The 14,490-nt window shown below is 40.1% G+C and overlaps 1 protein-coding gene across 3 annotated transcripts; it reads right to left on the reverse strand.

The window, feature by feature from the left end:
- Positions 1-9,109: 9,109 nt before the first annotated feature.
- LOC130726944 (uncharacterized) lies at positions 9,110-13,197 on the reverse strand. Of its 3 annotated transcripts, none has more exons than XM_057578263.1 (4): positions 13,101-13,186; positions 12,562-12,866; positions 9,567-10,111; positions 9,110-9,472 (listed from the first exon to the last, which is right to left on the reverse strand). In XM_057578263.1, exons 3-4 carry the CDS (start codon positions 10,016-10,018, stop codon positions 9,199-9,201), a joined length of 726 nt encoding a protein of 241 aa, XP_057434246.1. In that variant the 5' UTR covers positions 10,019-10,111; positions 12,562-12,866; positions 13,101-13,186; the 3' UTR covers positions 9,110-9,198. The 3 variants fall into 3 exon arrangements, with proteins under 3 accessions (XP_057434246.1, XP_057434245.1, XP_057434244.1); XM_057578262.1 differs by having other exon boundaries at positions 13,105-13,185; XM_057578261.1 differs by having other exon boundaries at positions 12,562-13,197.
- Between the last annotated feature and the right edge of the window lie 1,293 nt (positions 13,198-14,490).

Here is a 14,490-nt window from a genome sequence, read left to right on the forward strand (position 1 = left end):
GTGAGAGCTAAACCTGGAACCTGAAGCCAGTTGTGCCAACCCATGTTAGCTAAATATTTTAATTTCACACAAGTTATTTATCATCTTAAAAAATATAATATTAATCTTTACTTATTTAATTTTCTATATTTTTATTGAATTAAATAGAATAAAACAAATAATTTGAAATTTGTAATATAAAATCATTTGTTTTATTCAAAAGTAGTAATTATTTGTGTGCGGAAACAGTGTGCATATGAGACAAGTGTGATAACTGATAAATAAATAGGTTTAGTAAAAAATATAGAAGACTAAAAGTGGAATTCCAATAAAATAATAAGGATAAAAATGAGAATATATTTAATAAGCTATAAGCTATAAGCTTTAAGCTACCTGAGATAGCTTATAGCTTAAAACTTTAAGCTACTGAAATAAGCTCCTTCACCAAACACTTTTATAGAGCTTTTAAGCTAGTCAAATAAGCTATAAGCTAGCTTAAATGACATGCCAAACATAGTCATAGTTTCACCATTCTATTACTTAGTTGTTTCACCTCAGTGTGGTATCAGCTAAACCTAGACCTGGGGCTAGTCATTCCAACAGCTAGTTTGATTCATCCGCTGGAGAGTCTCTTCAGCTTCCCTAGTAGCGGTTATAGATTTTTTGACGCCAACACATACCATTAATAGTGACACGTTAATATGAAAAGTCAATAAAAACAACTTAATCAATGGTTAGATGACTTACTTTGCCTCTAAAGTTAATGAACTCATTTTAGAGGAGTCGAACCCGAACTAGTACATGCCCCGTCGCGGTTCTTGTGGATCCGGGAAGAGTTAGATTCCATGTGCATGCTTAGGTGCCAGAGAAATTAGCAAGCTCCTTATTAGAAATTGGAGAATTAGTTTGTCCTGAATCCATCATGATGGAAATTCTTCGCTTGATTTACTTACCAGATGGGATGCCCTTTTTACCCCTTGAGGTGTTAGGATTGTGGATAATCCCCCCCCCCCCCTAGAGTTACTACTCTTGAAAGACTCTATAGTCGTTTCCTAGTTTGTTTTCTTTTGGTTTGTTTTGTTGTTAACTTTTCAAAGCACAAAAGAAGTATTTTTTGTATTAGATCTAAAGACAATGGTAATCAAAATGTCATCGAATGATAGATTAAGTGATAAGAGCTAAGGATGGAAAGAGTAGGTCTAGGGATTAATTTGTGTAAGGGGAATTTAAATAATGTAAAAAAAGGTTTGGTTTTTGATTGGTAAGTTTAAAATTGATGATCTCAACTTGTTTCTGGTCAAATAATGGTTTCTGGTCAAATAATGATTTCAACTAAATATCATAATAAAATTTGAGTTTTTTGTGAACAATGGGCTAGAGACCAGAAAATAAACTAAGAGCTAGCCCTTTTTTGAGTACACAAGGAAAACAATCCAAACAATTAGAGAGCGAAAACTTTAAACACTAAATATCTAAACAAAGGTATAGACCAAACAAATTTATTATGTGGCTGTAAAAAAGATATGGTGAGGGGACGGTGCTCTAGTCCAAGGCAGGGAAAGTTATCCAGCTTAAAGAGCATCATCTCAGAGGGTTAGCGGGGGTTCGAACCTGTAACCTATAATAAAAAAAAATTCACCAATTTTTTTATCTAATCAAAGGTATAGATTTTTTTAAATAAATAAAAACTAATTTGAAGTATCTGGATCAGCTTCTACAAATTATTTGTACCACAAAAAAAAGCTTCTACTAATTATTCAAGCAGCTAGCTCTATTTCTAAAGTTGGGGGGAAGTCTATTAGACGGACCATACCAATGTAATTGTTAACTTCCTATTCCTTATTGGTTTTTAAACCCCTTTCTCGCATGTGTAAAATCTGATAGGTTTGTCACTTTATGTTTACTTAACAGAATTATATTTCCTTATCATTTATATGACAAAGAGTTGTCAGCATTTATATCTATCGATACCTCAACATCTAGCAGATCTCAACACCTTTTGAGTTTTGTTTTTTTTTAACTATAGTTCTTAATATTGTTGAACTAATTAGGTGGTGGTTAACATCGATTTGACTGGACCTGCGCAGTGTAAGTCACATTACTATCTCATCTTTTTCGTTTGATAAAAAACGTGGGGTGGCAGCCCTTATACATGGGTCTATGGATTGGAGTGTCATTCTTCTCTAATCTCTGTGGGGGTCTGGTGACCGGTTACCTCTCTAGATGACAAGGCAACAATGGTTACTGAGCAGCTAATCATGACTTCACACAGTTCAAGAATCTAGAATCAAGCTTGTGAACTGATAAATAATAAAATTACTGTAAGCATTTAACATACTCTAAGAGCATCTCCAACGCTGGCCTCTTAGCCCGACTGGAGGGCTTAAGAGCCGGCTCTTATTTTTTCTGTGCGTTGGAGAGAGCCTTCAAGCTCTTAGCTACAGTGCAAAGGCTCTTCTGCAAGAGCTCTTGCTTTATGGGCTCTTACATTAAAAAATTATTATCTTCTCTCACATCCATCAACAAGAAAACGAGGGAACAATAACAGAATGAGAAAAGAAGATGAACATAGACACAAGTTTTACCAGAAATTCATCAATTAACAACAAAAAATCAACATTTCATTTTCATTAGATAAAGGAAGAAAATTTCTCAAAGATTAAATTTTTACAATGAAAAAAAAAAACAATATAGCTCCGATCTGAGATCTGTTCTTGCATGTCACCGATCTGCTACTGGAACTACCGATCTAGAGCTTGAAACATTGATCTGGACTGCTATTGCTTTGCATGTGCGAAAAATTGGTGGCGGTGAGGGTTGTTTTGTGGTGGGTCAGTGGCGGTGAGGTGGGTTTTTGGTTGCGGTGGTGGGTGTTTGGTGGCGGTTAGGTTGCAGTGGTGGGTGTTTGGTGGTGGTCACTCGATTTGGTAGGTTTTGGTAGCGGTGAAGAAGAGGGGAGAAGAAAGGAGGAAGAAAGGGAGAGGTTTAGAGGAAGAGAGAAGAAGAAATGAAGAGAGGAGGAAGAAGACGTGTTTTCAGAGAGAAGGAGAGAGTAGGAGCGGCTAGGGTTTTGGGTGAGGAAGAGAGGAAAAAAACATTATATAGGGGGTGACCTGCTGAGCAGGTCATCCAGCCGTTGTGGACCGGTTCCAGACCGGTTTTGACCGGCTAGAGCCGGTTTTTTGCCCGTTTAGGCTGGTTTGACCGGCCTGGACAGTTTTTTATCTTTGGACTATTTTTTTTAAATCATCTTTGGACTCCTTGATCAGCCCAATATTTTTTTTTTTTACTTTCAACCCAAACATTAATATTTAATTATAGTATTAAGGAAATTAAAAGGAAATAATTAAATTTAATTATAGTATTGATTTAGTATTAAATTTTAAATCTAAATTGGGTGAAAATATATATTATAATTTAATGCTGTATGGTGGGACACGGGTGAGACCCTTGTAATAGTAATTTAAGAGCCCATACATTGGAACAAAATCTACTTCAGGCTCTTAGCAGACTCTTAAATCTGATGTGACACATAAATAGTGCGGAATAGTGTATAAGAGCCCAAATAAGAGCTAAGGGAACTTGGGCCTTGGTAAGCCCACAATATGGAAAGTCTACACGAGAAAGAAAGAGAAAGCTGCTGAGCTGTCCAAAGGCCAGGAGAGAAGAATGAGTTAGTTAGGGAGTGAGTATAAGGAATGATGAGGTGTGGTTGACAGGGGCATGGAGGATTGCATTTCTGTTATAGAGAGAGAAAGAGGAATCTCTTTAGGTAGAGAAAGCCATTCGAGCTTCTCTTTGGGTTGTTAGAGTTTTCTAGCAATACACTACTATCCTAATCTGTATTTTCCTTTTCTTCATCAATACAAACTTCGTTTCAGTCTCTTTATTCATCTATAGTTCCTGTTAGTCTTTAATTACCTCATCAATTGCTCCGACCTGCCGGATCAATCAACACCATCTCTGGAACCAGTGTTGGTAGATGCCACCCAAAATGACTGATCGAATGGAAGCTCTGGAAAGTCAGATGGGTACAGTGACTGCGACGCAGCAGGAACTTGCACTCCAGATGCAGCAGCAGAGTCTAGTGCTTACTGAGCTCAGTAAGCAAGTGGGGAAAAAGGTGGTCTACGAAAGGGAAGCCTCGACAGGGGACTCCAATCTGGGTGAGTCGCGCCTTGCCGGGAAGAAGGTGAAGCTACCCATGTTCGAAGGAGATGACCCAGTGGCCTGGATTACGCGAGCGGAGATCTATTTTGATGTGCAGGGCACACCAGATGAGTTACGAGTGAAGCTGGCACGTTTGAGCATGGAAGGATCGACGATCCATTGGTTCAATTTGTTGATGGAAACAGAAGATGAGTTATCTTGGGAAAAGCTCAAACGAGCATTGATCGCTCGTTACGGAGGACGTCGATTGGAAAACCCATTTGAGGAGCTGTCGACGCTTCGACAACGCGGAAGCGTGGAGGAGTTCGTGGAGGCATTCGAGCTTCTCTCATCTCAGGTGGGAAGGTTACCGGAGGACCAATACCTGGGTTACTTCATGAGCGGGTTGAAACCGACGATTCGTCGACGCGTGCGAACTCTAAATCCAAGCACTCGCATGGAGATGATGCGCATCGCAAAGGACGTAGAGGATGAACTCAAGGAAGGAGATGAGGATGAAGGTAAACGGGTTGTAAAACGACTTGGGTACGAGCGTTCGGGTCAGGGAAATTGGGCCGGGTCGTTTGCTAACAAGAGTGGGCTGGGAAGTAAAGATGTGGCCCGCTTCTCTAAACCCGGTGGGTCAAACCAGACCGATCTTTCAGTTCCGCTGGGTCCAACGCGAGTGTTTCCTCGCTGCCGGGCTTGACAGCGCGCAAGAGCGACGGCGACCACCGCTCAGGGTCGTCGGAGCGATGGAAGGGGGTCAGAAGTTTCCAGGTGGACGAAATCGCCGAGAGGCGAGCCAAGGGGTTGTGCTTCAAGTGTGGAGGGAAATATCACCCCACCTTGCATAAATGCCCAGAACGATCCCTGCGAGTCTTGATTCTTGGTGAGGGAGAAACCATTGATGAAGATGGTGAAATCGTAATGCTTGAGGAGGGTGAACCTGAAGTGTGCGAAGAAGAGGAAACTGTGGAGTGTAAACTCATGGGAGTATTGGGGTGTTTGGGTGAGCATCAAACCATGAAAATATTAGGTCAAGTAGGTAGTGTGGAATTGCTGATCTTAGTGGATAGTGGAGCAAGCCACAATTTCATTTCACCCAAGGTCGTCGCTGCACTGGGTTTGATAATCACTCCTTTGTCAAAGAGCATCAAGCTCGGAGATGGGCATAGGGTGATGTCAATAGGGATCTGCAAGGGAATCAAAGCACGACTGGGAAAGATTGAGATTGTTATTGATGCACTGGTTTTGGAGCTGGGGGACTGGACATGGTGCTAGGTGTGGCTTGGCTTAGCACTTTGGGAGAGGTGATAATGGATTGGAAGTTTGTTAGAATATAATATAAAACCATTAAAGTTGTCCTTACCCAACAGCTTAAGCTTTTGGGATTAAGTGGTTATTTGACATGGTATCAGAGCCTTTATGACCGAGAGGTCTAGAGTTCGATCCTCGCTCCCCTCACTTTCTAATTAAAAAGTGGAATTTAATTAAGCACTTGGTAGGTGGGCCTGTGCATTTGTCCACGCTTCAAGCCCAAAGGGCTCTTGCGTGAGGGGGCGTGTTAGAATATAATATAAAACCATTAAAGTTGCCCTTACCCAACAGCTTAAGCTTTTGGGATTAAGTGGTTATTTGACAAAGTTCTTGACTATGCAGTTTGTGTATGGGAATGAAGTGGTGAAATTGCAGGGTATGAGGATCAAGGATAGCAAGCAAAGCAACCTTCACGCATTTCTCAGCAACACTCAGGGCAGAATACAATTAGAGTATTGGGGACCTCAACTGCAAACCTCAGAGATGGCCAAAGCAGTACTCGAAGTACCTTTGATGATCAAGAATGTGCTGGAGGAATTCCAAGCAGTTTTCTCCAAGAAAATTCAATTGCCTCCTGTCAGAACCAAGGTGCACCAAATCAATTTGATTCCAGGTCATGGAACTATCAATGTTAGGCCCTATAGATACCCACACCATCAAAAGGAGGAAATTGAGAGACAAGTGGCAGAACTGATGGAAGCTGGAATCATTAGGCCAAGTATGAGTGCCTATTCAAGTCCTGTAATCCTAGTGAAGAAGAAAGACAAAAGCTGGAGAATGTGTGTGGATTATCGAGCTTTGAACAAAGCTACAATCCCAGATAAGTATCCTATTCCCATTGTAGATGAGCTTTTAGATGAATTAAATGGTGCTGCTATTTTTTCCAAAATTGACTTAAAGTCTGGTTACCATCAAATTAGAGTCCATGAAGAGGACATTCCTAAAACTGCTTTTAAGACTCATAATGGTCATTATGAATACTTGGTAATGCCATTTGGGTTGATGAATGCACCAGCAACTTTTCAAGCTATAATGAATGACATTTTTAGGCCCTACTTGAGAAAATTTGTCTTGGTCTTCTTTGATGATATTCTAATCTATAGTAAGACTATGTTAGAGCATCAAGATCACCTTAGAACTGTTTTGACAGTGTTACTGGATAATTGTTTTGTAGCAAACCAGACTAAGTGTAAATTTGGATGTGCACAAATAGACTACTTGGGCCACATCATTTCAGGAGCTGGAGTTGCAGTGGATCCAGAGAAGATCCAGTGTATTGTGGATTGGCCAACACCCAAAAATGTCAAAGGAGTGAGAGGGTTCTTGGGCTTAACTGGCTACTATAGGAAGTTTATCAAAGACTATGGCAAAATGGCAAGACCACTCACTGAGCTGACCAAGAAAGACAATTTTTCTTGGGGACTTGAGGCACAGAAGGCTTTCCAACAATTGAAAGTGGTCATGACAAGCTCTCCTGTGCTAGCTTTGCCCAACTTTGATGAGCCTTTTGAGGTGGAATGTGATGCAGCAGGGAGGGGCATTGGAGTTGTGTTAATGCAAAAAAGACAGCCCATAGCTTTTTTCAGTAAGGCCCTGTCTATGGGGAATTTGGCAAAATCTGAGTATGAAAAGGAGCTGATGGCACTGGTTTTGTGCATCCAACACTGGAGGCACTACTTGTTGGGGAAGGCTTTTGTGGTGTATACTGATCACAGGAGTTTGAAACACTTTTTGCAGCAGAAGATAACTTCTCCAGATCAGCAGTGTTGGTTGGCAAAGCTTCTGGGTTACCAGTTTGAGGTAAAATACAAGCCAGGGCAAGAAAACAAGGCAGCTGATGCTCTTTCAAGGTGCTTTGATGAGGAGGAGCTCAAAACTCTGTTGTCTTTTCCTGTGTGGGATGATAGGAAGAAACTTTTGGAGGAGATAGCCCATGATCCTTACATTCAGAAGTTCCTTCAAGAAGTTCAGAGTAACCCTCAGTCCAAACCTGGGTTTTTGTTCAGCAAGGGGTTCTCTTGTATCATGGCAGATTGGTACTCTCCCCCACATCTCCCTCAATTCCTTGGCTGTTGCAAGAATACCATAGTTCTCCTTCTGGGGGGCATTCAGGGTTTTTTAGAACCTATAGACGACTGGCAGATTCACTCTATTGGGTAGGCATGCAGAAGACAGTTAGAGACTTTGTGAGATCTTGTGATGTCTGCCAAAGGCAAAAATACAGTTCCACATCTCCTGGGGGTCTACTACAACCTCTTCCGATTCCTAATGCAGTATGGGAGGATCTCTCACTAGACTTCATTACAGGGCTTCCTAAATCAAAGGGTTATAAAGCAATTCTGGTAGTGGTGGATAGATTATCCAAATACAGTCACTTCATCTTACTCAAGCATCCTTACACTGCCAAATCTATTGCTGAGGTGTTTACCAGAGAGATTGTAAGGCTACATGGGGTGCCAAGCACTGTCATCAGTGATAGAGATCCCATTTTTGTTAGTCACTTCTGGGCAGAGCTATTCAAACTGCAAGGGACCAAATTGAAAATGAGCTCAGCCTATCATCCTGAGACTGATGGTCAGACTGAGGTCATCAATAGATGTTTGGAGAGTTACCTCAGGTGCTTTGCTTCAGATCATCCTAAGTCATGGTCCTATTGGGTCCCTTGCGCTGAATTTTGGTACAATTCTACCTTCCATAGCTCTATGGGTTTGACTCCATTTGAAGTGGTCTATGGAAGGAAAGCTCCCCCCTTGGTAAGGTTTCTCTCAAATGAAACTAAAGTGGCAGCTGTTGCTTTAGAACTAAGTGAAAGAGATGAAGCTCTAAGGAAACTCAGGGCACACTTGAAGAAAGCTCAGGAACAAATGGCCAGTTATGCTAACAAGAAGAGAAGGGACTTAAGTTTTGGAGTAGGGGAATGGGTGTTTCTTAAGCTCAGACCCCACAGGCAACATTCAGTAGTTAAGAGAATTAACCAGAAGCTGGCTGCTAGGTTCTATGGCCCATTTCAGATTGAAGCTCAAATAGGGGCTGTGGCTTACAAACTCAAATTACTAGAAGACTCCAGAATCCACCCTGTTTTCCATGTGTCCCTCCTGAAACGAGCAGTGGGAAACTATCAGGTGCAAGGAGAATTGCCTAGAGATTTAGGCATTGATGAAGTTGCTGATGTGTATCCTGAGTCAATACTGGGCTCCAGGACTATTAGGCAAGGAGACAGAGAGGTCCATCAAAGTTTATTCAAGTGGAAGCACAAGTCCTTAGATGATGTAACCTGGGAAGATGATGAGGTTCTTGCAGGACAGTTTCCTGAATTCTGCCTTGAGGACAAGGCTGTTCCTAAGGAGGCAGGAGTTGATAGAAACTCAAATATTCAAGGGAACTTGGGCCTTGGTAAGCCCACAATATGGAAAGTCTACACGAGAAAGAAAGGGAAAGCTGCTGAGCTGTCCAAAGGCCAGGAGAGAAGAATGAGTTAGTTAGGGAGTGAGTATAAGGAATGATGAGGTGTGGTTGACAGGGGCATGGAGGATTGCATTTCTATTATAGAGAGAGAAAGAGGAATCTCTTTAGGGAGAGAAAGCCATTCGAGCTTCTCTTTGGGTTGTTAGAGTTTTCTAGCAATACACTACTATCCTAATCTGTATTTTCCTTTTCTTCATCAATACAAACTTCGTTTCTGTCTCTTTATTCATCTATAGTTCCTGTTAGTCTTTAATTACCTCATCAAATAACAATTGGGGGTTGAGTTCAGTTACCATTAACATTTAATATGCGAAGCATGTAGTCCTCAAGGAGGGGCTTGAGAGAGAGATACAAGTCATGCATGCCCAGTCCAGTCTTAGCAGAAATAGCAATAGGATCCCCAAATCCTAACCGGCACATTTCATTACCAGCCGCGGCCAGAGAAGCATCGGCATTGAAGAGTGACTCGGATTTATTCATGGCAACAATAGGTTTGAGCTGAGGTGTGTTCTTCCGCAGCCATTTTCCAACCTCCTGATCCAGAGGATGAAGTCCAGCTCTGCAAAGGAACAAACGAAATCACATGACATTACTAGTTTGAATTGAGAATATATAAGGTTGGTTGGTTGGTTGCGTGCTTCAGTGCTACTTGCCTTACATCAGTGAGGAAGAGAGCGACGTGTGAGGTTGGCAAGAGATTAGCAGTGATGGAAGCGGTTTGGTGAAGGATGGAAGAGGCTGAGGTAGATTCGGTTTCCAAGCCAGCAGAGTCCAGCACTCTGAATCGCAAGTTACCCAACTTGGCAACACCTTCACGAATGTCACGGGTGACATGATCTTCTGGCGTGTTATAGACGAGAGCTTCCCTCCTCTGAATAAGGCGGTTGAACAAGGCGGACTTGCCAACGTTAGGTCGGCCGATAATGATGATGGTGGGGAGGCGAGAAATTGGAAGTTGAGTGAAATCCAAATCTAGGGGCTTGTATTTGCTGCTGCTAAAACCCCTCGTCGCAGTTGTAGAGGTATTGAAGAAGATGTTACGAGGAGAATGAGAAGTGAGTTTGTTCCAGGTCCGGCGCAAAAGCAGCAAGAATAACTCAGACATAGTTTGTTAACTGGTGTGGTGTGGGTGTTACTGAAGCATTTTATCAAACAGGCGGCGGCATAGTTTGGTACTGGGTGCGGTATCCCTGGCATCCTGTACAAATCACAAAGAATTTCTTCACTACAAGCACCATTATTAGAATCAACAATATACGCTATTTCAGTACAGCTTAAAGGTTCAAAATAATCGAGAACTACTACAAAGCAAATGCTGAAAAAATCAATGTGAGACAGAATTCAAAAAAAAAAAAACCATTGAAAATTTGCTGAATGGAAAGACAACTGAGATTATTTTGAGCTCTCTATCAAATCAAATTACTTAACAGAATGAGAAAACATGATGCAATATTCCAATACTTTGGCCATTGTCAAGTTATATTCCAAAGAATCTCACACTCAACCAAAACAGACACCTACAGCAATAATTTGAGAAAATCCTAGACTTCTGAATCTAGTAATAGAGTTATTAATAACATGACATACCAGAAAGAGGGAAAACCTAGTAGTAACACTGAGAATTGGAGGAATAGATGTCGATTTAAACAGCAAGAATTATTAAAATGCAGAATTACCCCATCTTCCATATATGCAAGTAGAAGCTCAAGAGAGGCTAAACTAGCACATGAATGAACAGAAGAAGCAAGAAATTATCACTGTTCACACACACACACTCACTCACTCACTCACATACCTCAGTGAGCAATGGTGTCAACTGAGAATACCCGTTTCATTTACTTTTTTGTACACAAAAATAGAAATCTCATAGTGATATTTTTCGTCTCTTACACCCAATCAACCAGTGGCGGAGCTAGGATTTTTGTGGAGCCTGGGCAAGGCTAAGCTAAGTGTCTAATTTGAAAACCATAATCGGGTATTCGGATACACATCATGTATAATGGCACCAAATTTGAGAACCGCAAGAATGAGACCTCACACACACTCAAACTTAATTCAACCAGAAATATAACAATAGAAATTTGAAGCAGGAATGAAGCATGGAATATATAGAAAATCTAGCAAACAATGTCAGAAAAATGATAAAAGAAGTTTCATTCACAAAAGCTATAAAAGCATACTATTTCATTGAATTGTTACAACAACTTTATCAGCTTCCAGATTTTCTTTCAGTAATTTAACAGCCATTTAAACTAGGTAAGTTTTTTAACATACAGAAACAATAAACCTAGCAAAAAACGACAATGATTTACCTTTGTTTAGGCATTAAACCCCAAAAGGAAAGAATCACTATTTCAAGCAATTAGACTTCCAAGTCATTGATCATTTTAAACCTTTACTGAACATATAAAGCACGGAAATCTCATCCTTCCGACAGTTATAAAAGACATGGAAACATTAATTCTTTGATTTCCCCAAGCATAGGGAAGGGGATCATGGCAATAAAGAACATTCTAGGATCCACCAACTTTATTACAATTTATCAATGCAAACCCTACCAACATATGAAAAGTTGGAAGAGTTATCATTAAAAATACAAACAAACTTCGCCATATTATACCAAAGAGCTAACAAAAATGAAAATGGGAAGCAGAGCAAGAATGACTCAAATCACAAGAAGGGCACTTATGCCCTGCAATAGTTTTTTTTTTTAAGAACCTTGCAAACAGTCATATAATAAGTGTAATTCATTGTAATATATTGATAAAATAGAGATTCAGCCTTGTTTACAACTTAAATGTCTTATCATGAACTTGCTAGTCCCATAATTTAGATTTCTATGAATATAACCAGCAGCAATTGAGATAAAAATTAAGTTTAAAATACAAGTAACGACACACACATAAATCAGGTATACCACACTAGGTTTTCAGTTGAAGCTGCATGAAAACATTCAGGACAATAGAAAATTGTGGAATGGGTAAATCGTAGTATCATAAAGCATATACCAACGGAAGTGGCTTGTCAATCATAGTAAATTAAGGAACTTGAATTGCTGAGTGAAGAAATTCATGTGCCATTACAAGTTAAAATATGTGATGACAGAGAAAATTTCACTTCCACAATGTTATACTTCATTTTGTGTCATGAAAGTCCATTCAGATTTCAGAATAAGTTTCTAAAATTTGTCTTACTCATGCTGTAAATAATCTAGAGCCCAGACTAAGATAAAGTTGAGGAAACCTCAAGTTGAATGAATGAACCATGCTTTTATGACAAAAACAAATGTAGGATAATATAAGAAGAGACAATTTAACACTCACAAAAATAAATTTAACAGGAGTTCTTCTCTTTCAAGGGGAAGGGCTTCTTTTACTTTGACATGATAATACAATGAATTTTAACAAATCTAATCAAAATCTCATACTTCTAAAGCCTATCTCAGAAACTAAAAATTCTAAATTGAACAAACACAAATTCTGGAGGGTAGAGAGTTAGATATACACAATCATACCGACAACAAAAAGAAAACAAACCAAAGCTTCCCAAGTTGCAAACTTTATCTCTAGTTCATCACAAAACTAACATGATCAAGAAATATAATCAAATTGACTAAGAAATACAATCATAGGGTTGAGGAAAACATACCACGGATCTTAATTGGTGCTTCAAGATCCAAGAGGTTGGGTTGCTTCAAGAAAACATCCTTGGAGAGAAGACCAAGCTGCCTGATTTCTGCCATGAAAGCAGGAGGAGCGGTGTTGAGGGGCGGACTGATTGGCACCGAGAGAGAAAGAGCAACGAGAGACTGAGAGAACGAGAGAGGAAGAGAGAGAAAGGAGCAGTTTTTTTCTTTCCAGGCATGATAGGTCCAAAAAGGACCTTGCGGCCCAAGTTAAAACAAAATTTGGGCCCGGGGAAGTGCCCAAGCTAGCCAGGCCTTAGATCCGCCACTGCAACCAATGACAAAGTAGATACCTTTATGCAAAAATATCTTCCCAATATCAACAGACACTCCTTCAATTCGCATGTACACCTCAGTAAAGGGAAATAATCATGAAGAGAAATACCCATGAAGCTCCAAACAAGCAGAAACAATCATGAAAATGATAATAAAAATAGGGAAAAAATAGTAGAACACATCATATCATAGATAAAATGAGAGCAGTGGAGAGGAAGAGAAATACCCACACCGAACAACAGGGTTTGGGACGAAGAAGAGGAAGGTGGTAGTCGCACTTCAAGCGTTCGTGAGGGGCGAGGAAGAATGTTAAATGATAATTCAAGAGTTAGTTTTGTTAAATAAGAATTGTTGATGTGTCAGCTTACTAGTGGTTTACATTTGATTAGTTTGTTGAGTGCGTTTTAAGCACTGTGTATAAAAGTCTAGAAGCCTCTAATAACAGATAGTGATTTGAACAATATATCAATACAAAAAATTTTCAGTACAATTCCAGTGTGCTCTCTTTTACTCTCTTTTAGTCAAGAAGGAATCAATTCTTCTGTTCCAGGCTCTTGGAGCCTGTTTCAGTCCATATAATGCTTTCTTTAGCCTGAGAACTTTGCTTTCACTTCCTTTGACTTCAAAACCAGGAGGTTGATCAATGTACACTTCTTCATCTAAAAGGTTTATGCAAAGAGCCGGAGTTGATTATTCTGAGGTTTTTGCTCCTGTAGCCAGATTTGAAACAATACGAATGATTGTGGCCATAGCTAGCTGGAGGAATTGGAGTCTTTGGCAGCTAGATGTCAAATTTGCCTTCTTAAATGGCCCTTTAGATGAAGAAGTGTACATTGATCAACCTCCTGGTTTTGAAGTCAAAGGAAGTGAAAGCAAAGTTCTCAGGCTAAAGAAAGCATTATATGGACTGAAACAGGCTCCAAGAGCCTGGAACAGAAGAATTGATTCCTTCTTGACTAGTTCAGGTTTTCAGAAATGCAGTGTTGAGCATGGAGTTTATGTTAAAACAGGGAATTCTGGCAACATTTTACTCTTGTGCTTGTATGTTGATGATCTCCTCATAACTGGGAGTAGTTCAGAGGAGATTGAAAAGGTAAAAAGTATGCTGAAGGTTGAGTTTGAGATGACTGATTTAGGTCATCTCACCTACTTCTTGGGGATTGAGTTTGCTGAAACAAAGGAGGGAATTCTAATGCACCAGAGAAAGTATATTCTGGAGGTGCTTAAAAGATTTAACATGATGAACTGCAACTCTGCAGATATCCCAGTTGAAGCAAACCTCAAGCTTGGTAATTGTGAGTTAGAGCCCAAGGTAGATGCTACTCTCTATAGGCAACTCACTGGATGTTTGAGATTTCTCTGTCACAGCAGACCAGAGATAAGTTTTGGTGTTGGTCTCATAAGCAGGTTCATGGCTGATCCGAGACAATCTCATCTCACTGCTGCAAAAAGAATTCTAAGGTTCTTGAAGGGGACATCTGATCTTGGCATCTTGTTTCCACATCAAAAAGAGAAAAGTAGGCCACACCTTGTAGCCTATACCGACTCTGATTGGTGTGGTGATCAAGTTGAAAGAAGAAGTACCATGGGTTATGTGTTTCTACTCTGTGGTGCCC

Source organism: Lotus japonicus, chromosome 6 (genome assembly GCF_012489685.1).
Source record: "Lotus japonicus ecotype B-129 chromosome 6, LjGifu_v1.2".
NCBI lineage: Eukaryota > Viridiplantae > Streptophyta > Magnoliopsida > Fabales > Fabaceae > Lotus > Lotus japonicus.

Coding starts and splice junctions, on each gene's coding strand:
- LOC130726944 (XM_057578261.1), bottom strand. CDS start 10,018: ATGTCTGAGTTATTCTTGCTGCTTTTGCGCCGGACCTGGAACAAACTC. Junction 9,473..9,566: donor CTCTTCCTCACTGATGTAAG/GCAAGTAGCACT, acceptor GTTCCTTTGCAG/AGCTGGACTTCATCCTCTGG.